General features: G+C 42.1%; 2 pseudogenes and 1 gene segment (V, D, J or C); all 3 read right to left on the minus strand.

Annotated features, from left to right (window-relative positions):
- Positions 1-9423: 9423 nt before the first annotated feature.
- LOC130022920 (immunoglobulin lambda variable 6-57-like) lies at positions 9424-9900 on the minus strand (annotated as a pseudogene).
- Positions 9901-10881: 981 nt separating this feature from the next.
- On the minus strand, positions 10882-16742 carry LOC130022881 (immunoglobulin lambda variable 6-57-like; annotated as a pseudogene).
- An 801-nt stretch (positions 16743-17543) lies between these two features.
- LOC130022882 (immunoglobulin lambda variable 2-23-like) lies at positions 17544-22635 on the minus strand. The segment is given in 3 exon segments: positions 17544-17663; positions 22107-22441; positions 22590-22635. Coding segments are annotated over 3 exon segments (501 nt in total).
- Between the last annotated feature and the right edge of the window lie 263 nt (positions 22636-22898).

A 22898-nucleotide genomic window follows, 5' to 3' on the forward strand; every position in this document is an offset into this window, starting at 1 on the left:
TTGTAAACCAAACATGAAATCTTGTAGCTATCTTACGGTCACGATCACGACAACCATCCTGTTATTCGTCAATTGTCTCAGGCCCCAGTAACGTCTCCTTCGTCCTAGCCATGAAATTTTTTAAAAAGTGCCATATTCAAGGCTCTTTCAGAGTTATGCCATCAATAGGCATATATTTCCACTGATTCTATGCCATAGCTATTGCGAAGAGAGGGCTGTGTACATGAGAGTGCAAATGTCCTTTCAGTTTAGCAGCCTGCTTGATTATGTGGTATTTTCATTTGGACTTTTGTTAGAATTTTTTTTGAGGTCCTTCTGTATCCAGTGTACCAACATCAATCCCACCACCTGTGTCAACTTCCCTCCACTAATGTCTCCAGTTTCCCTTAACCCACCCCAGCCTGCTTCTTTAACAAGCACATTTTCAAGATTCATTATTGTGCATTGAGCTCCATGCTTACAATACAGTTCCCTGAGCCTTAGATGTATACATATGCAATACCTGTATATAACCAATGCTTCCAAGGAAACTGCCCCTGACCTTGTTCCCTTCCACCCATTTTCCCTACTTTTCAACCTTTCCATTTCGTTCCTTGCTTGACATTTTCATTACTGATAATCTAAGACCAAGGATTAACTACATTTTCAAAACTTGCTCTCTGTATCACTTTCTTCTATATACCAAAGATAAGGGAGATCATTATGTTAGGCCTCCTCCTTCTAATTTAATTCACTTAATATACTATCCTCCACCCCCATCTGTGCTTCAGGTAATTGCATGACTTCATCATTCCTTTCAACTGTAAAGCATGCCACTTGATCACTTGACTTCCCGTTAATTGTCGATTTGCTCGAGCGGGCCCCAACAACATCTCCATTTGTCCCTGTTGCGTGCTAGTGTATCCCAATGGTGTCTGTTCATTCTAGGAACATGAAGAGCCTCAAACCAATTGTTTAGGATCTTGAAGAAGTCTGACCATCTTGTAGTTGGGCAGCCACGCAGTCTTTTGATGTCCTGTGGAATCTAGTCGGTAATGGCTCTAATCCAGCAGTTGTCTCCAAATCTCATTATGTGTCCAGCCCATCTGATTTTTGACACCTTGGCAAATGAGACAGCGTCCCTGATTCTTGATCGTAAACAGAGGTCGAAACTCCGGATTCTTTCTCTCCTTTGAGTGAAATGTGATATTCCAAGAATAGCTCTTTCAATTCCTCTTTGGGAGACCTGAATAACGTTCTCATCCTGTTTGCATAGGGCCCAGGTCTCTGAGGTGTATGCTAATGCAGAAAGAACAGTGGAATCAAAGAGATATGCCCGGAGCCGGAGGTTCTTCATCCTCTTTCTTCGACGCTCTTGAAGGCATTCCAAGCCTCTCTCTTCCTCCTGCACAGCTCAGGTGCCAGGTTATTTGTTATGTTGACTTCTCGATCTAGGTACACATAGCTGTTGCATTCGGAGATGGTCGTTCCGTTGAGAGCGAATGGGGTGTCAGGAACGAGGCTGCTTCTCATAAACATTATCTTCATAAGATTCAGCTGTAGTCCAACCTTTCCACACTCAAGGTCGAAGTCGACTAGCATTTGTGCCGCTTGGCTAATGTTTGGTGTTATTAAAACAATGTCATCAGCGAAGTGGAGGTGGTGTAGTTGCCTACCATCTATCTTCACTCCCATTCCCTCCCATTCCTGTTGTTGCATGATGTTCTCGAGGGTGGCACTAAAGAGTTTCGGTGAAATGGTGTCACCCTGCCGAACCCTTCTCTTGACATCAATGATTACTTCTTTGTAGAATGGTGAGATCCTGGTAGTGAATCCGTAATACAGCTCACAGAGGATCTTGATGCATTGAGCTTGAATGCCCTGATTGGCTAGGGCTTCAATGACTGCATCAGTCTCAACAGAATCAAAGGCCTTCTTTAAATCAATGAACATTAGACAGAGCAGCATCTTGAACTACTGAGAAATTTCAATGAGCTTGGTTATCGTGTGGATATGGTCGATGGTGCTGAATCCTTTGCGGAACCCGGCTTACTCGCATGGTTGTCCTTCATCTAGTGTTCTGCCAATCCTATTTAGTATAACTTGAGTGAACAACTTGTAGATGACAGACAATAGGCAGATTGGGCAATAGTTGCCAATGTCATGGATGTCTCCCTTCTTGTACAATAGTACGGTCCTGCTGGTTTTCCATTAGGACAGAATCTTGCATTCAGGCAGGTAGCATGTGAAAAGCCGAGCCAGCATATTGATGAGTACTGATGGCAGGTTCTTCAGGTGTTCAGATCTGACCTTGTCTGGGCCGGGTGCTGTTCGTTTCTGTACTGACAAAATGGCGTGTAGGATTTAGGAAGGGAGAACATTGGGAACGACATATCCATTCTGTGGAATTTGGTATGTCGGTAAGTGGACATGGCTATCAAAGAGACTTGAGTAGAAGTCATGGATAATCTTCTCCATTGCTGTTCTGGAAAATGTGAGAGATCATATGTACTTTCAATGCACGTATGCTAGCATCAGATGCATCCATCGAGGACCTGATGGTACAATCACGAAAGATCCAGTACGTCATCATTGGTCTGACCAACACAAGAAGGCGCCAATCTCATCATGCCGTTTTCGACACTGGAGAAGAATTGTTCCTCGGAACATGTGATAAAAGAGGTGTTGGAGGTGTCGGTGTCCTTGTCAACACAAACTTGGCCATGAACATTGATTCATTCGAATGCCTAACAACCCGAATCGGACTTTTACATTTGAATTGATGTGGCTCACTGCCTGCAGTTTCTATCTTCGTTGTCTACGCACCAACATGTAATTATGATGAAGGAGAAATTGAGAAGTTCTACATGGAGCTGGAGAAGTTCTATAAAGAAGACCACACCTTCTACAATATCACTGTGGGTGATTTTAATGCCAAGATAGGACCGAGAAGATCAGCTGAAGAACTTCACATTGGGACCCATGGCCTAGAATGGAACAAACAGGGTGAGAGACTGTCTGAGTTCATCATGTCGACCAAGACCATCGATGGTAACTCACAGTTCCAGAAAGCCAAATCTATACGTTGGACATGGGAGTCTCCCGGTGGATGATTCCACAACGAAATAGACCACATCATATTCAATCGACGGTTTTGCCTGACCGATGTCGCTGTTGTCCCAAAATTCCAAATGGGATAGGACCACCATCTCCTTCGTGCAACATTCTACTTCATAGAGTGCGGAGAAAGGGCTGCAAAGTTTAAAATGAGAACTCCCAGAACAACCACCAAATGGGAGCTCTTTGGCACTATTGTGGCAGCATGGGAAGATGCCATTGTTGACTACATTGACAAGGAATATGATCGATGATCAACTCCATTATTGTGGGAGGAACACCAAGAGAGAGATAGCCACAAAAAAATGCCTGTTTCTGAAAACATTTGAGCTTATTCGCCAACGTGATTTGGCGCCTGCCTCAGGCAACCGCAAGCGAACGTCTGAGCTCGCAAAGCAGTGCAGAGATGCGATCAAGGAAGACCTCAAAGAGAGAAGAGCAGAAGTGACGGTAGATGCGGCAGAAGCCAGGAAAAGTATTCGTAATGCCCGTCTGTCCTTCGCCAAGTACAAGACCAAGATGACTGCCCTCCGACGTCCTGATGTATCTATATCTATATCTATATCTATATCTATATCTATATCTATATCTATATCTATATTTATACATATATATGCATAGATGGCATATATATTTGAATTAATTTTTATTTAAATAGAAATTTTAATTTAAGCGTTAGGATTTATAACTGTGTCAAGACTAGATATTTAGGTATACAATGATCCAACACATCCCCAAATGACTGTTGATTTCCCTCCATCAGTGTCCCCAAGTTTTCTTCCTCTAACCCAACCTGCCTCCATTGAAAGCACATTTTTAAGATTAATTATTGTTGTTCGAGTCCCATGTTTACAATATTGTTCCATGTTCTTTGACATATACATATACAACATCTGTACACCACAAGTGTGCCTCATGCCTCCGTTTTTCTCCTTTTTCACCTATTTCTCTGCGTTCATGGGCTGGAGCGGTAGCACTGCCGTTAGGTAGGGTGTTTGCCTTGCACACAGCCGACAAGGGTGACCTGAATTTGATTCCTCCGCCCCTGACCCTCTCGGAGAGCCTGACAAGCTACCAGCAAGCTCACCCGCACAGCAAAGCCTAGCAAGCTACCCGTGACGTATTTGATATGCCAAACACAGTAACAACAAGTCTCACAATGGAGACGTTACTGGGCCCACTCGAGCAAATCGATGAACAATGGGAGGACAGTGCTACAGTGCTACAGTGTTCTTCCTTCATCTAGGGATAAGGGTTTGCCCCACATTGCTAACTTGCATCCCTTCCATGTTATTTTATATACCAAAGATAAGTCAGGTAATTCAGTATTTAGTCTTCTTCTTCTGACCTACTGCATTATCTTTATATTCTCCAGCTCTATCCAAGTTTCTGTGATTTTTTGACTCCATCATTCCTTGGAACCACAAGATATGCCATTGTGCATCTATAGAAAATGTTTACCATTAACTAATCTGCTGTTGGACACCTAGATGGAATCCAGTGCCTAGCTATTGTATTGTGTGTTGCAATGTACAATCGTGAGCATATGTCCTTTCCAATAAAACGCTTCATATCTTGAGGATAGAGAATATTTTTTGGATTGGGCATTCATATAGCAACAAGTAGGATAGCTGAGTCAACTGAGAGCTGGTGACCTGGTGATACTTCCATAAATTGTGAAGAAGGGATCCTACTTTACCCCACTACTCCCACACTTGTTTTTAAAGATCACGATCACGATCATCCTGTTGTTCGTCGATTTCCTTGAGCAGGCACCAGTAACATCTGCTTCTTCCTAGCCCTGAGAATTTAAAAGAGCCATTTCAATGCTCTTTCAGGATTAGGAGAATGAGATCCATCATTGTTACTGGTATTTGGCATATTGAGTACAACACGGGAAATTTGCCAGACTCTGCCATGCGGGCAGGATACTTTTGGTAGCCTGCTAGGTCCTCCAAAGGATAAAATAAGATAGATAGATAGATAGATAGATAGATAGATAGATAGATAGCCAAAAGTGGTATGTTATTGACATTGTGATTTCTGTTTCCATAAGGAAATGACCACTATTTTTTCACATGCTTACTGGCCACTCATGTGTCTCCTTCATGGATGTGTTCATTCATCTCTTCTCCCCTTTTTGATGGGGTTGTTGGCTATTTTTTATTGCTGTTTAACTCTGTGACTGCTTTATATATTTTGAGTGTTATCTGAAGCATTACGTGTGAATATCTTCTCCCAGTCAGTTGGGTTTCTTTGTATTTTTGCCTAGTTTCTTTTGCCAAGCTAGACCCTTTCAACTTCATACAGTCACACTTGCTTATTTTTGCCAGTGGAATCAGTCTGTTAAAGACTCCTTTGTGAAATATAATTGTTTTGATATCTTCATCCTTCCATTAGATCACTTATAGTCACTGAAGTGCTTTCTTCATCCTATGCCCACTGAATCACCTTTAAGCCAAGTGTGAATTCTCTTAATTACTTTGATAAGGGCTATGGTCTCTCTCTCTCTCTCTCTGAATAATTTACTAACAAAATTATGAAATATCAGTGAAGACATCATTCCCCAGAGTAAAGATTCTAATATTTAAATCTTAAACACACACACACACACACACACACTCATCTATTTGGAGTAAAATCAGCTTATTCCTTGGGGTCATTTAATTTTCATCACATGACTGTGCTGTGGTGGATGAGACCCCAGATTTACGCAAAAGAGACTGGATTCATAATGAAAGAAAAAAATGTAGCCTCATATTGGGAATGATATTACATGTCAAACTAGTCTCTAATGGCTGATATGTAAATACTGAGCTTTAGATTTCTATGTGATAAAAATAATAACAACAATTGTATAACTGAAATCCAAGCACAAAAATTTGTAAGTCTACAACTTTACTTCATGGTGTTTCACTAATAAAAATTTAAAAAATAATAATAATAATAACAAATGGTGAGACGATTAAAGATGATATTGATTGATTCAATGACTCCAAAATGTGGAACATTCACTCCAGAAAAGAGAAGGTGCCCCCTTAGAAGCAGACTCTCTATGCAGTAAAGGCCAGTAAGAAAATTAATCCCACAGAAAATGGGGACATTTTCCCTTACAATTGGCAGACAGGACCATTTTCCTTTACATTTGGCAGAATGGATATTGACAGGTGAACTCATTAGTGTGGGATCAATGAGTCCTGAAACTGTTTAATTCATATCAATATCTTTATGAGTAATAACAATTTTTTCAACGAATTTATCCAATTTTTACTCTAGTCTCAGAAGACAGTATTTTAGTAAGAGCTTCAGTATATCCCCAGTAAAGAACCCAGAATAAATGGACAGATTCTTAGACTCTTGTAATCAACCCAAGATGAATGAGGTCAAAACAGTAACCCTAAACAGGCCAATCAGGGAAGGGGGGCGTTCCGGTCGGTCCTTCACGCCCTACTGAGGTCACCAGTTGCCACCCACGAGCGGCTCTCCAGCACGGCCACAGCCCCAGAAGCACAAGGACTTAATGCAGAACCCAGCAGCTTGGAGCAGAAAAGTGAACGGACTATGCGTTAATCCAGGCCATCAAGTCTGCCCAGAGGGGAAAGGGTGTTGCCCCATTCGCCCTCTCTTCTCTGGAAAGAAGGATGGCAGCCGCATGGGAGCCTTGTGGACAGCAGGTATGAGCCAGGTGTGTGGGGGCGACTAAAACCTCATGGGAAGGGGGCCGTTTCGGTCCGCCCTTCACGCCCTACCGAGGCCATCAGTTGCCCCCCACGTGCGGCTCTCCAGCACGGCCACGACTCCAGAGCACAGAAACCAATTTCTTAACTATCTGACTTTCAGTAGAAATACTTCCAGGGTCAATAGGTAAAAGAGCAGAAATCCAAAACCAACATTTAATTCTTGAACCCAGCTGTAGAAAGCAAATCACTTCACAATGCTTCTTCAGCATGTCTGATTGGGAGGGGGGGGTAAACTCTAAATAATAGTGGTGAATCTTTTATTGAAACAATGAATCTAATCAAAGCATATAGAGTGTTAACTAGAATTCATCTGCCTCACAGGGACTGGGAGGGGTGGGGGGTGGGGTTTTACTGGGGTTCTTCTTGGTAAAAAATAAGTATTGGTAAAGGGAAATGTGTTTGATATTTGCATGACTGAGATCTAAACCTGAAAGCTTTGTAACCTTTCTCACAGTGATCCAATAAATAAATAAAAATAAAATAAAAAATAAAAAATATAAACAGGCCAATCACAAGTAAGGTATTGAAACACTAACGAAAAATCTCCCCAAGAACAAATGTCCTGGTCCAGATAGGTTTCCCAGTGAATTCTATTAAACCTTCAAAGAAGATTTACTGCCTGTACTCCTTAAGCTCTTCCAAAATATCGAAGATACATGAATTCTTCCTAATATTTTCATGAAGCTCACAATAGACTAACACCAAAAGCAGACAGAGATACTCCCAGAGAAGAAACTTTCAGACTAAACTCCCTGTTCAATATCAATGCAAATATCCATAATAAAGTCTAAGTTATTCGTATCCAAAACAGAAAACTCATAAACCCTGATCAATTGGGATTCACCCAGGCATGCAAGGATGATTCAATAAAAACAAATCAATTCAGGTAATACACCATATTAAGGAACCTTCCTCCAGAAAATAATGGCCATGTAGAACAAGTCTACAGTCAGTATCATACTTAATGGTGACAGACAGAAAGAATTCTCTCAAAGATCGGGTACAGTGCAAGTATATTCACTCTCTCCACTACCAGTTAACATAGTATTAAAGTCTGACTATGGCAATTAGGCAATTAAATAAAAATTAAACGGATGCTAATTGAAAAAAAAAGAACTCAAACTATCATTATGCAGACGACATGATAACAAACATAGAGAACTATAAATAGCCCACAAAACCACTGTTAGAAACAAGAAATAATAAAGCAAAGTGGAAGGGAGCAAAATCAATACACAAAAATCAGTCACATTCTATTCTACAAAGAATGAAGCTGAGGAGAAAGCAATCAAGGAGTCTATCCCATTTAAAACGTTATCCAGAACCAACAAGGCTCTCGGAGTCAGCTTAACAAAAGATGTGGGAGATCTATACAATGATATCTTAAAGTCACATAAAAAAGAAATAGAGGGAGATCTTAGGAAGTGAAAAATATACCATTCTCATGGATTGTATTATTTCAATCAATAATATTAAAATGATATCCTACCTAAGCTATTATAACGATTCAATGCAATCCCCATCCAAATTTAGACAGGATTTCAAAAAGTCAATAAGTTTATATCAGATCAGAAAGGACTGCGAATTAGCCAAAAGAACACTAAAAAACAAAAAATTGAGAGGTAATTCATGACCAAATTTGGAACTGCGTCATACACCTATACTGATCAAAACTTAATGGTACTGGAATAAGACAGACACTCTGGTCAAGGGGTCAATTTCGAATATACTATGACAAAACTCCATAGATGTGGTTAGTTAATTTTTTATAAAAGTCCTGAGGACATAAAATGAAGTCAAGAAAACCTCTTTAACAAATGGTGCAGGAAAGATTGGATAACAGCATGTAGGAAACAAGAGCTGAATCAATATTGTACACCTCACACAAAAGTCATTTCAGAGTGGATCAAAGACTTTGAGATAGAACAGAAACTATGAAGTACTTGAGGAAAATATAGAAAGAACACTGCAAGATTAGGGCCTGAAAGGTGGCTTCAAAGAGCTGATAAACTAGCAAAGGCAACAAAATAAAACATTCACAAATGGGATGACAAAAAGTTAAAGAGCTGCATGTCAAAATCAACAAGGGTAAAACTAAAAGACACCAATGGAACTGGAAAAATATTTACAATCAAAACATCAGATAGAGGTTTTATGTATAGGATCCATAAAATACAAAGATAAACACAAAGAAATTAAAAAACCCTATCAATAAATGGTGTCAGGAAATGAATGGACACTTCTCAGAGCAAGAAAGGTGGAGAGCCAGTAGGCACATGGAAACATGGTCATCAGTCAGAGAAATCCAAATCAAGATAATAATGAGGTATCTATCACCTCACACCAGTGAGAATGGTACATATCAAATACAGTAGGAACAAGTTGTGTTTGTGGGGACGTGAGAAAAACTGAGAGCATTTAACTACAGCTGATGGGAAGGTGGTTTGGAAACCCCTGTGCAAAACCTTATGGAGAGTTCTCAGTAAACATAGTGGAGAGCAGCTGTCACTGACAGATCTGAGTTGATGGACCAGAGGGTTCTGGGGAGTTTTTGTTTCATTTCCCCGTGGGTCTGAAGCACTGGGTATTAATTGTTACCATAATTAGACTGACAAAAATAGTCAGCCTCATCCTCAGGCTGCACCCCAGAGATGGTCAGGTAGGCAGCATTGGAGGAAGTCTCGGTGGACCCAGAAAACCTTTCAGGAACCCCGGAGGGTCTTTGATTGTATTTATAGATCACATTTGTGGGGGCACTCCCAGGCCGCTACTGGTACCAGTGCACATAGTTAGACCCAATGTTTCCACTGCTGCGGGTACAAGAAATGGTGACCTTCTCCCCTGGAGATTCAGACACGGAGGGAATCTGATTCAGCACAAACTGGGCCCAAATACCTGAAAGAAAAAAAAAAAACACAGAGATCAGTTACACAGAAGGACATGATCCCAGAAAAGACAGAGAGGTCATCACTAGTAGCCAGCCCCTCCCTGAACTGAAAAATTCCCAACAGGCACTACCTGTACAATAGGCCAGGAAGGTGAGGAGCAGCAGAGTCCGGGCCATGCTGAGACACCCCCACACTTTGTGCCCAGGGCTTGACAGCCACCCTGTGTCCTCAAGGACTTTATAGGGCCTCCTAATTCACAGGGTGGGAGGTTTTTCATGCAAATCTTCCCCTCTTAGGAAGCCATGAAAGCCCCTCCTTGAAATTGGACAAGACTCATGCTGAGTAAAGAGACTAGATCAGGGAGGAGGATTTCTCCAAACAGGGCAAGAGTGACATCTGCTGGGCAAGGGGAGAACTCACAGAACCCGAGAGCCAAGCGGACACAGCACCGCCCCCTAGTGGACACAAGAGATGTGTCCCTCCTCTACCCAAGCCACGTCCTCAGAATTCCAGATCATAACCAAGATTCCCTACATTGCATTTTAATCTCATTTTGCATTTTATACTTCCTAACTGTACTGATGGGGCAGAACAATGTTGAGTTATTCTCTGGAATATCATAAAGTGAATGTGCTACAGTAGAAGGAATGGGAGTCATTTCTGCACTGAATTTATCTATTTATTTATTTATTCTTTTTTTATTAGTTAAACACCATGAGGTACAGTTGTAGACTTGCAAACTTTCCTGCTTGGGTTTCATTTATATAATGAGCGAGCATCCTGAATTGAACCCCATCTCAGAATTTACTGGGCTTTGAGGTCAAGCAGGGACACTTGACACAAAAGAGTCAGCAGCTGTCCAGGGAACACATGTGGCCAAGCCCTGATGCTTGTCTTTGTACCTGGCATCAGGACAAGTTAGACTCACTGAGAAGCCACAATGCGTTTACACTTTTCCTCTTCCCTTCCCTTCCCTTTTATTGCATTTGTTCTTTTGGCATTAACTTGGAGGCTCATTCGTTGTTATGATACTAGCCTTTAAGTGTCGATTTTCATGTAGAATGAAAATTATGTCTTTGACCTGGAACATTTAGTATTAGTTAACTGTATTGATTTTGACTGAAATTATCTGTTTTATGATGCTGTTAATCATAATTTCACATGTGAATAATTCCAACACCACGCTCATCACCATCATCACCCTTTTCCTACACCAGGAACAATACCAGCCATCCCCTTCAACCCCCATGGCATTGCACCAACTCAGTTGTTAACCCATTATATTGCCTTTGAGCCTTTCCTGCTACTTTGCTGAGTATCTATAAGTTTGAAATAGGAGAGAGAGAGAGAGAGAGAGAGAGAGAGAGAGAGAGAGAGAGAGAGAGAACAATCTGTGTCGGCCACCTTCCATTTGACTTCACTCAGCATGATATCTTCTACTTCATCCATGTCTTGTGGACTGCAAATTCTATGATTCTGGTCTTTGTTGGAACTTGAGTCTGGAGCGATAGCACAGCGGGTAGGGCGTTCGCCTTACAAGCGGCCAACATGGCCGACCCGAGTTCGATTCCTCCGCCCCTCTCGGAGAGCCCGGCAAGCTACCGAGAGTATTCGATATGCCAGACACAGTAACAACAAAGTCTCCAATGGAGACGTTACTGGGCCCGCTCGAGCAAATTGACGATCAACGGGAGGACCTTTACCTTTACCTTTACCTTACCCACAATTTCTTGATCTATTTATTCAATGTTGGGAATTTCGGTTGTTTTTACACTTTGGCTATTGCACTAAGGGTGACAATAAACACTGGTGTGCATATATCCTTTGAGATTAATGTTTCTGTCTTTTGAAAATAGATGCCAAGAAATGGTACCAGTGGATAATGTGGTAGTTCTATTTCTATTCTTTGATACATCTCCATATTCATATTTGATTCCACAGAGAATGAACCAGAAGACATTCTCACCAGGAGTGAATAAAAATTTCCTTATCACCATAACTCTTCCAAAACTGGCTGTTTCTGGAAACTTAGATGTAAACGGAGCAGTTTATTTAAATGTGAAGTCTTCAGACAACAACCCTGACTGGGACAGAGTTTTCCTGCCATTCCTCATCTTTCCATGTCCCTATGATAGACCCAATTATGTCCACCCAAACAGACATACTCAGTTTTGTCCTTAGGCTGCAGCCAGAGATGAGCAGAAGCCCTCATTGGTCAAGGCATGATTGAATCCAGAGAAACATCTGGGACCACCTGGGAGTTGGTGCTTTTTGGAGTCTCTGTGGTTGTGCAAGAGATACCAGACAAGGGTCTCTCGTTTCTGTTGGTACCCAGACATGCATTTGCCACTAACACAGAAGCCACTTCTCAGGGTGCAGATGAGGCTAATGCCCCTAAAGGTACTGAGAGGGACAGAGGTTGGGTGGCTATGCCAACAACGGCTGGGAGAGGAAACCTGCAAAGAGGCAGGACATGGGATAGAGTCAAGTATTATTTGTTTGATCAGAGTTTTGTCCTCAATCGAGCTGGAGGGTTTTCTCTATCGCCCCAACACCTAATCCATCTATGCAGTGAGAGAGAAGCCAGAACAGGGGTCCAAGCTATCATATACAGAGGCCCTGATCCCACAGTAGGGCTGGTCTGATCCAACCTCCCATTCTTCTCTCCTCTCTTTCCAATCACAAGCTCACCAGACAAATGAATTTCCATCCAGTGACTTCCCACATCCTCCCTGAGCCCTGGTTCTAGAGCTCAGCTCACACCCAGACTCAGGAAGATGGAGATTTGCTTCACTCTTAGGGAAAGCCCAGGGAGGAAGAACCTGCTGAGAGTACACACTGGCTCTGTTCAAGGGAATCTGTCAGGCCTGAGAGGTCACAAATGATGCATCTCCTCAGTGAGCACAGAGCCCAGCTCCCAGGAGTGGCTTCTTTGGGGTTTGGAGTTTGTTCTTCTAGTTATATTTTTTACTGATTTGACATTGATTTTACACTCTCATAGTGTATCAAAGACTTCACATTATGAGGGTAATTCTCATCACTCCCAGGCACACAAAACTCTTTGAATATTCCATTTCCTGTCTTTCTACTAACCAATGTATTTTTCTCTGTATTGAGGACTTAATTTTGTTATATTTTGCCAGTTATTTTGCCAATTTATTTGCTTCAGTGATTCAGGTACCACATACAAATGAAACTGTATATAATTATTTTTACACTTCTTCATCTCATTTAGGGGCTGGAGCAATAGCACAGTGGGTAAGGCGTTTGCCTTGCAAGTGGCCAATATGGCTGACCTGAGTTCAATTCCTCTGCCCCTCTTGGAGAGCCCGGCAAGCTACTGAGAGTATCTAGCCTGCACGGCAGAGCCTGGCAAGCTACGCGTGATGTATTCGATATGCCAAACACAGTAACAACAAGTCTCACAATGGAGATGTTACTGGGCCTGCTCAAGCAAATCGATGAATAACGGGAGGACCATGACCGTGATCATCTCATTTAGCATAATCAGTACAAATTATCCGCAAAGTAAAATTATATCCGTTTTAATAACAGTGTTCCATATGTATACATAAGCACGTACGTTTCTTGAGTTATATGTATGTATATCTATCTATCTATCTATATACATATGCCATATCTTCTACATCTAGGATCTGTGGAGAGGAAGGGTGTTTATACCACATGAACTGTGCTCAAAGCTTATTCTTGACTCTGTGATCAGACATTATTCCTGGCAGTCTTAAAAAACCTCCACTGTACTGTGTTTTCAGATCCTTAGTCTGTGTTCTATCAATAGGCATATATTTCCACTGATTCTATGCCATAGCTATTGTGAACCTAGTGCTGTGAACATAAGCATGCAACTGTCCTTTCAGTTTAGAAGACTGCTTGATCATGTGGCATTTTCATTTTCACTTTTGTTAGAAATCTTTGTAAGGCACTTTGGTTTCCAAAGTTCCAATACCAATCCCACCACCTGTGTCAACTTCCCTCCCCTAATGTCCCCAGTTTCCCTTCCCTCAACCCTGCCTGACTCCTTAACAAGTAGACTCTTAAGATTCATTATTGTACATTGGACCCTATACTTATAACATTTTTCCATGGGCCTTAGATGTATACTCAGACAATACCTGTACATAGCAAATGCTTCCAAGGAAACAGCCCCTGCCGCTGTGCCCTTCTGCCCATGTTCCTACTTTTTGACCTCTCCATTTCTCTTATTTCTTGACTTTTTCATTACTATAATCTAGGAACAAGGATTTGCTCCACTTTCATAACTTGCTCTTCATATCATGTTCTTCTCTATACCAAAGATAAGTGAGATCACCAAGAATGGCAGAGTTTAGTACCAGGAATTTTACTCAATGACCTGGAGGACAACCACACATGTTAGGGGAAAAGGGAGCTCAGAAAGAGAAGGGAACACCAAATAAAGGGTGTTGGGAGGATCCTCCCAGGATGGGAGAAGCATACTGAAAGTAGACTATCGACCAAACATGATTGCCACTCAATGCCTCTTTTGCAAACCACAGCACTCAAAAGGAGAGAGAGGGAAATGCCCTGCCACAGAGGCAGGGTGGGATGGGGGCTGGGGGGCGGGAGGGATACTGGGATCCGTGGTGGTGGGAAATGCACACTGGTAGAGGGATGGGTGTTTGATCATTGTATAATTGAAACCCAAGCGCAAAAATGTGTAAGTCTGCAACTGTACCTCATGCTGTCTCACTATTAAAAATATAAATTAATTAATAAAAAAAACAAAGATAAGTGAGATCATTTGGTATAGGGCCTCCTCCGTCTGATTAACTCAATTAACATGCTATCCTCCACTTCCATCTGTGTTTCAGGGAATTACGTGACTTCATCATTCCTTGCAACTGCAAAGCATGCCATTGTGTATGTATACCATACCTTTTTTATTTATTCATTTGTCATTGAATGTCTGGGTTAAGTCCATATCCTAGCTATTGTACTAAGTGCTACAGTGAACAATAGAGCTCATATGTCCTTTCAAATGGATATGTTTTGACTTGGAGATAGAAAATTAACATTTTGGCTGGTAAGGCATAGATACTAACAACAAGTTGACTCAAATGGCAGCTTATCTTACTTTGATAAATTTCAGAATTACAAGAAAAAATTCCATATGTTTTCCATAGAAACTGGACCCAGCTGAGGAATCCTATTTTTAAATAGATTTTATTTGGAGAGTTTTTAAGGTTTGGAGGGGGAGAGAGTGAGAGAGAAAGACAGAGGAACACACTCAAGAGAGAATGCAGGCTTCTCCAAGAGAAGAGAGAACCCCTACACACATCCTAGCATTAGACACGAAAGCATGATGGGAGATGCGGGTGACACATGTGCTCAGGCACCACAGTGCTCGGCCATGTGGACGCAAGCAGCACATGGGCCGGGCAGCATATACATTAAGGATTCCTTTTTTTTTTTTAACCACATCATACCAATAGCTGTTATTTCCAGACATATATATATATACTCACAGCTTTCAGGTAATACATCACCATCATTTTTGTGTGTATGTTTCTCTAACTAAGGGAAAAGAGGCACTTTTTTCAGATGCTTTTTGATCATCTCTATGTCTTCTTTGTGGATGTGTCTGTGTCTATCTCCCTATTTTATCATTTTATGATTTAGTTACTGACTGGTTTTTATTCACTAGTTTGTTGAGTGCTTTAAAGATTTTGACTGTTCATCCTTTATGTGAAGTATTATGTATAAATATATTCTCACATTCAGTTGTGTGTCATTTTATTTTAACTATGCCATGCAAAAGTTTTTTAAATTCAGATAGTTGCACATGCTTAATTTTGTACAGTGGAATCAGGCCAATGGAGACCTCTTAGAGAAACATAAATCCTTTGATATTTACATCTTTCCTTTATATTATCAAGCGGTAGGGCGTTCGCCTTACAAGCGGCCAACATGGCCGACCCGAGTTCGACTCCTCCGCCCCTCTCGGAGAGCCCGGCAAGCTACCGAGAGTATTCGATATGCCAGACACAGTAACAACAAAATCTCCAATGGAGACGTTACTGGGCCCGCTCGAGCAAATCGACGATCAACGGGAGGGCCTTTACCTTTTACCTTTTTATCAACACTTAACTGATGTGTGTCCTTTTCCTTGTGCCCTCTGGATCATCTTTAAGTTAAGCAATTCAGTTCGCTGAATTGCTTAGATGGTGCTACAGTGGTTGCTGGAAAGGATCAGAGACATCAATTAAGATAAAGAGATAGAAGTGTGTGATTCTGCTGTTTTGTTTTGTTTTGTTTCTGTTTGCCTGTTTGTTTTATTTTTTCCCCTGGGAATAAAACACAGGACTTTACCATGGAAGGTATGTGTTGTAAAACTGACTGATAGCCCAAACTAGAGCTTGGTATTTTGAAAATAAAACAGAGAGAACAATGAAGAGATGATGGAAACTTGAGAATACAAGCAGAAGAGGGGAGAGTAGCCACGAAATAGAGCTGAGTTGATGAGAAGAGGAGTTTTTGTCTCACTTCCCTGTGGGTCTGGACCGCTGGGTGACAATTGCTGCTATAATCATAGGACAGACAGTAATAGTCTGCCTTGTCCTCAGGCTGCACCCCAGTGATGATCAGGTGTGCAGCGTTGGAGGAACTCTCAATGGCCCCAGAAAACCTATTGGTAACTCCAGAGGGTCTTTCATTGACTGCATAGATCACGTTTGTGCGGGAACTCCCAGAGCGCTGCTGGTACCAGGACACATAGTAATCACCTATGTTTCCACTGCTGCGAGTACAAGAGATGGTGACCTTTTTCCTCTGGAGACATGGGTCACAGATGGGATCTCACTCAGCACAAACTGGGCCTAACTCCCTGAAAGGAAAGAAAAGAAAGATCAATGAGACAGAAAGATACAGTTCCGGGAGAGGAGGGAGACGTCATCATCCTATTGCCACCCCTGCAAAATTCCAAGCAAGCACTACCTGTGCAGGAGTCCAGAGAGGTGAGGAGCAACAGAGTCCAGGCCATGCTGAAGACACCCCCAAGCTTTGTGACCAGGATTTGGCAGTCACACTCTGTCCGGAAGCCCTTTTTAGGACCTCCTATTCCACAAGGTGGGACGTTTTCATGCAAACCTTCCTCTTTCAGGAAGCCTTGCAAGCCCCTCCTTATAATTGGCCTAGACTCAAGCTGAGTAAAGAGAGATTAGAACAGGGAGAAGAATTTCTCCCCAACAGGGCAGGGTGACAGTTGCTGGGCATGAGATTCAAGACTACAGAACACTGCCCCCTGGTGGATACAGGAGAAATTTCACACCTGGGCCCCTGCAGTCCAGACATCGACGTTCTCCAATTCACATCCCTGAGTTTTCCAGATCATAACCAAGATTCTCTGCACTGCACTTAATCTCACTTTGCATTTTATGCTTTCTGACTGTGCAAATTGACCATGACAATGTGAGTTATTCTGTGGAATATCATAAGGTGAATGAGCTAATTCAAGGAAAGGGAGTGGTATCTGCACTGAATTTAACTCCAAGGCATGCTGGGACAAAGAACTTTCCACACTAGCAGAAACAAAGATTATGTGCACAAAATGTATGATCTACGATGCACCAAGAAACATTATGAACATTGAATCAAATGGAGCATGCAACATTTCTAATATATGTTGAATTACGCTGGCCATCATTTATTATAGATTTTTAGAAGAAAACTAGGTACAGATCTAACTGTTGGTTTGGGTATCAGTTCAACATGAATCTAGGAGCTGACTTTCCCATAACTGCACTAGTAACCGTTGAGTTCCTGAGCTCTATCTCTGAGTTCTCTAGGCTAAAACTCCAGTTTGGCTAATTGCAGGTGTAATGGTGCCAGGGATGATTAATGGTGAGACATTACACTGGGTATTTACATCTTCCTGGTAAGGAGCAAGTTCAGAGCTGAGCACCTGGGAGTCAAATGCAGGAGTTTAGCATGTCTAAGACAGGCTGAGCGGTGACAATGACACAGGCCACCTGGTTTTAATATCATGAATACATTTGATTTTTCCACACCGTACAAGTTACACAATATCACGACCTCCTTACACAGATGCAACTTTTATGTTAGTGCAGATCTGGAGCCATCAATAACAGGTCACAGCAGACCTATCAGAGGAAACCCTACAAGCCGGAAGGCAGTGGCGAGATATAGTCAAAAAACTCACGGAAATGAATGCTTCCCCAAGAATACTCTATCCGGCTAAACTCTCCCTCAAAATTGAAGGAACAGTACACTACTTTATAGATAAACAGCAGCTCAGGAACTTCATAGACTCAAAACCAAACCTAAAGCAAGGCCTAAAGGGGCTACTATAAGAAAAGATAAACCCTATAACCACAACACACCCGCACAGAAAGATGACACAAAAACCCATAACCTTTCTCTCTCTCAATTTCAACGGTCTAAATTCACCAGTTAAGAGACACAGAGTGGCAAAATGGATACAGAGACAGAACCCAAAATTCTGCTGCCTACAAGAAACTCACCTCAACAGCCAGAGCAAACACAGACTCAAAGTCAAAGGATGTTTGAGAAAATTTTTGACGACTGGAAAGGCCAGGCCTTTTGGGTGTGCTCATAGAATTCATTATGTATCTAATTATGAGCAAGCTTTATTTTATATTACTTCAATTAAAGCGGTGGAGTGAGAGCACAGTGGTAGGACATTTGCCTTGCACGCAGCCAACATGGCCTACCCGAGTTCGATTCCTCCGCCCCTCTCGGAGAGCCCGGCAAGCTACCGAGAGTATTCGATATGCCAAACACAGTAACAACAAAGTCTCCAATGGAGATGTTACTGGGCCCGCTCGAGCAAATCGATGATCAACGGGAGGGCCTTTACTTTACAATTAAAGGGATAGAGCACTAGCACAGCGGGTAGGGTATTTGCCTTGCATGCAGCTGACCCAGCCGACCCGAATTCGATTCCACCACCCTTCTCAGAAAGCTCATAAAGCTACCAAAAGTATCTCATCCGCACGGCAAAGCCTGGCAATCTTCCTGTGACATATTCGATATGCCAAAAAAGGTAACGACAAGTCTGATAACGGAGACATTACTGAGCCCACACAAGCAAATCGATGAACAATGGGAGGACAGTGCTACAGTGCTACAGTGCATTTCATAGCATATGTAAACTAATATATTTTAATCACTCACTTTAGTGGTGTTGAGGGAAAAGTAAATATAAAATATATAAAGATATCATAAAATTTAGGAGGTATTAAAATGGTCCATACTATTGCAAAACCTGTATTTCTTTTTGAAATTTTCCTTTAAATTATTGAGCAAACCTGCCATAGCTCACTAACAAGCTTGAGAGCCACATTTTTTTAAATTTTTTTTCCCTTTATTTTATTTTATTTTTTTTAAAGTTGTAGATTTACAATTTTTTGTGCTTTGGTTTCAATTATACAATGATCAGATACCCATCCCTCCACCAGTGCCCATTTTCCACCACCATGGATAATATCCCTCCCACCCCCATCCCCCCATCCCCCCTGTCTCTGTGGCAGGGCAATCCCCTGTGTTCTCTCTCTCCTTTTGGGTGTTGTGGTCTGCAAAAGAGGAGAGCCACATTTTTCCAATATTCCTGAATCCCAAATTGACCTTGTGAAAACACAGGCAAATATTTCCTGAAAAATATAGACAGTGTATTGGTTTTAAAAGAGATTATAGGAGGGCCAGAGCAATAGTACTGTGGATAGGACACTTGCGTTGCTTGCAGCAGAATCGGGTTCAATCGCTGGCACTTTATGATCACTTTGAGCATCCACCAACATGATCCCATGTCAGAAATAGAGCAGTAAGTCCCGAGCACCACATGTATGGCCACAAAACAAATCAAGAAAAACGGGGAAGGAGAGGAGGCTCTAATATGTTTAATAGTAACTATATTACTGGAACTGAAGACTTGTTGTTTTGCTCTATTTTATATAAAATGTGGTTCTACAAAAGGGAAGGCCCTGCCACAGAAGCAGGGTGACATGGGAGGGATGGGGGTGGGAGAGATACTGGGATCCATGGTGGTGAAAAATGGGCACTGGTGGAGGGATGGGTATTTGATCATTGTATAATCTAAACCCAAGAACAAAAATTTATAAATCTTCAACTGTAGCTCATGGTGTTTCACTAATAAAAATTTTTTTTAAAAAATTGGTTCTAAGGATAGTTTTGAGGATAACTTTTTAAAAATACCAATGATAGATAGGTTTAAATGATGTCAATTCTAGTTGTAATATGTTGAAAATCTCTCTAAAATGCCAGATATTTCTTGGGGGCCAGAGAGATAGCGTAGTGGGTAGGGCACTTGCCTTGCACCCAGTTGACACAAACATTCCATAGGTCCCCCGAACACTGCCAGGAACAATTCCTGAATGCCAAACCAGTGGTAAGCATCTCTGGGTGTGACCAAAAAACAAACCAATGAATAAATAAGTAATCAATCAATAAAATGCCAGATGTTTGAGTGAGAAAGTTAGGCTCTGGAATCATTCTTTCTGGGTTGATACTGACACAAGCCACAATGCTTGCAAGAGGCTTGTGCAACTGTTCTGCTGGAAAATGGTGCTGACCCCAGAGTGGCAGACAACAGTGCGAGACTGTTTTCCACTAAGCTGCCCTGGATCCAATCACATAAATAGAAGCAAAGTTTCTTTCTTATTATGCAGGCTATTGCTGCGTGGGTGACAGCTCTCCCAAGCTGGGTGTGGGGGAAATGGGAAGACAGTGAAACAATAGTCAGAGATATCAGCAACTCTTGGTAAAAGTCAGAAAAATTGGAAACCTTACACATTGAAGAAAGACAAGTAAGCCAGTGCAACTCTGGAAATATACATCTGACTGAGTTATGTCCCGGGAAGGGAGTTTCACGCCCACATTGACCAGACCAGACGTGAGGATACAAATGCAAGGCCCCTTTTTGCTAGCTTGAGCTAGGGTTCAAGTCTCATCCAATGCCGTGGAGTCTCGACAAAGACCCTGACCCAAGTTGCAGGAAACATTATATATCATTTTGTTAAATGAGAAATGTTTGGCAGTATCCCCAAGAATTGAGGTGAAGCAATCACAAGTCTGTGAGTTAATTGGTTATGACCACCTGCTGTGCCCAGAGATGTCCTACTTATCACAGGACTGGCTAGAGGCTTCTAGGGGATTTCCAGCCTCTGCAAGGACAGTCTCAGGGAATTCTTTAGGAGGAGGGGGGAGGGGAAACAGATATTTAGGTCTACTGCTTGTTTTGCTGAAGTACAGCCTGTCATGGCACCTATGAGGTGCTTTTCAACCTCACAACTGCTCTGATCATCTAGAATGTTACCAATTGGCTTGACCATTCTACCCCTTGAGATGAAAACTAACATTGAAATAAACAAAAACTAGTAAACCAATGCTTCTGCAACCCTTTGCATGAGAGCAAACAGATTATCAAATAGCAGAAATGAGCACCTTCAGCTGAACAAATCAACAAAATGTGGTATGTTGATATATACTGGAATATAATTCAGCAAAGATTCTTGGATATTTACTATGCTTAGTCCAGTTTACCAGCTGGAAAAATACAAATACTCTAACAATTTGCCCAAATGTGAAATAGAACCCCAAATAGGGAACAAACAAACATGAGAGTAAATCTTTAGATTTTGAGACAGTTTGGGGTTAGCTGGGGGGAGGGGTAGGAGCATGGACCAGGGTGGAAGTAGCTGACTAGGTGTAGATAGATGGAAATGAGATGTGAGGTGGCAGATATAGACAGTGTATACGGAAAGGAGGAGTGAAGCCACAACACTGAAACTTTTGAGGGTTGTAATCTGGTGTGAACTCAGTAGCAGAATACACTATTGTCCCATGTCACATCATGCATGGGTCTAGAAATATTGTATAATACAAATGTAAGTAAAGTAAAGGAGTTGCTAAGTACCAAATTTTTTCGAATCTATAATGTGAAATATCCAGAACAGGAAAATTCATGAGGATTGAACATGTATTTTGGTTTCTTTGGAGTGAGTAGGGTGAGATAGGATGAGAAGAATCAAAATGGCTTTGAACTTTCTTTACAGAATGGTGAAAATATTGAAAAATTAGATTTTGGTGTTGACTATGCAAGTCTATCAATTCATGAAGCACAATTGAACTGGGTACTGTAAGTGTGTTTAAACATGATTAATAAAGGTAACATCTCAACATAGCTATTAAACACACCCAGTCTGAGAAGGAGGTGCCGTTATTGACCCTGTTCAGTGGGTCTGAGCTCAGACACACTCAGAAAGTACAGGCTCCACAGCTCTGTTTCCTGTTTGGCACAGGCTGACATGTGGGGATCATTTAGACCATGCCTGGGTTTTTGTCTCACTTCTCCTTGAGTCTGAAGCACTGTGACATTGCTGATACTTTTGTCCCATGCAGAACAATAATAATCAGCCTCATCCTCAGGCTGCACACCCGAGATGGTCAGAGTGGCCTTGTTTCCAGATTTCGAACCAGTGAACCGAGCTGGGATCCCTGTAGGTCGAGTACTTCCAACCATCACAGTTTTGGGGGCAGCACCAGCACCAGGAATCTGCTGGTACCAGCCTGTACTATAGGAACCGACATTGTTGTTGTTTCCAGTGCAGGAGAGGGTGACTGTCTGTCCCACAGACCCTGACACTGAGACTTCCTGAGTCAGTCCAGTCTGCGCCCAGGAGCCTGAAATGGAACATGGGAGACACAGAGGTGAGACAGTTACTAGCCACAGCCTGTTCTCAAAACAAAGCATTTTCCCACCACTGCAGCCCGTCAACCCAGAGCATGGTCTCCAGCATAATCATTTCCCCAAGTTCCCACTATCAGTCACCTGGGTACTGAGTTAGCAGGAAGAGAAGGACAGGAGGCCAGGCCATTGCAGAGACACCCTGGACTCAGATTTGGAGCTCACAAGGGAGAAAACTGCACAAAGTCCCTCTTATCTTTGTCCCCTAATGAAAGAGCAGAAAGGAGCCCTTTATGCAAATCACCCCCTACCCCATCTGCCCCTGGGCCTACATTTGGTGAAAGCTGAGGTGGAGATGGAGCTGGGGCAGCCTCCAGGGTGCTAGAGGTCACAGTTTGTAATCCCCAGGGAGTGCAGAGCCCCAGGTGACAATTTGAGACTGAGTTCCCCAGA

The sequence above is a fragment of the Sorex fumeus genome, unplaced genomic scaffold (assembly GCF_029834395.1).
Source record: "Sorex fumeus unplaced genomic scaffold, SorFum_2.1 ptg000021l, whole genome shotgun sequence".
Taxonomy (NCBI): Eukaryota; Metazoa; Chordata; class Mammalia; order Eulipotyphla; family Soricidae; genus Sorex; species Sorex fumeus.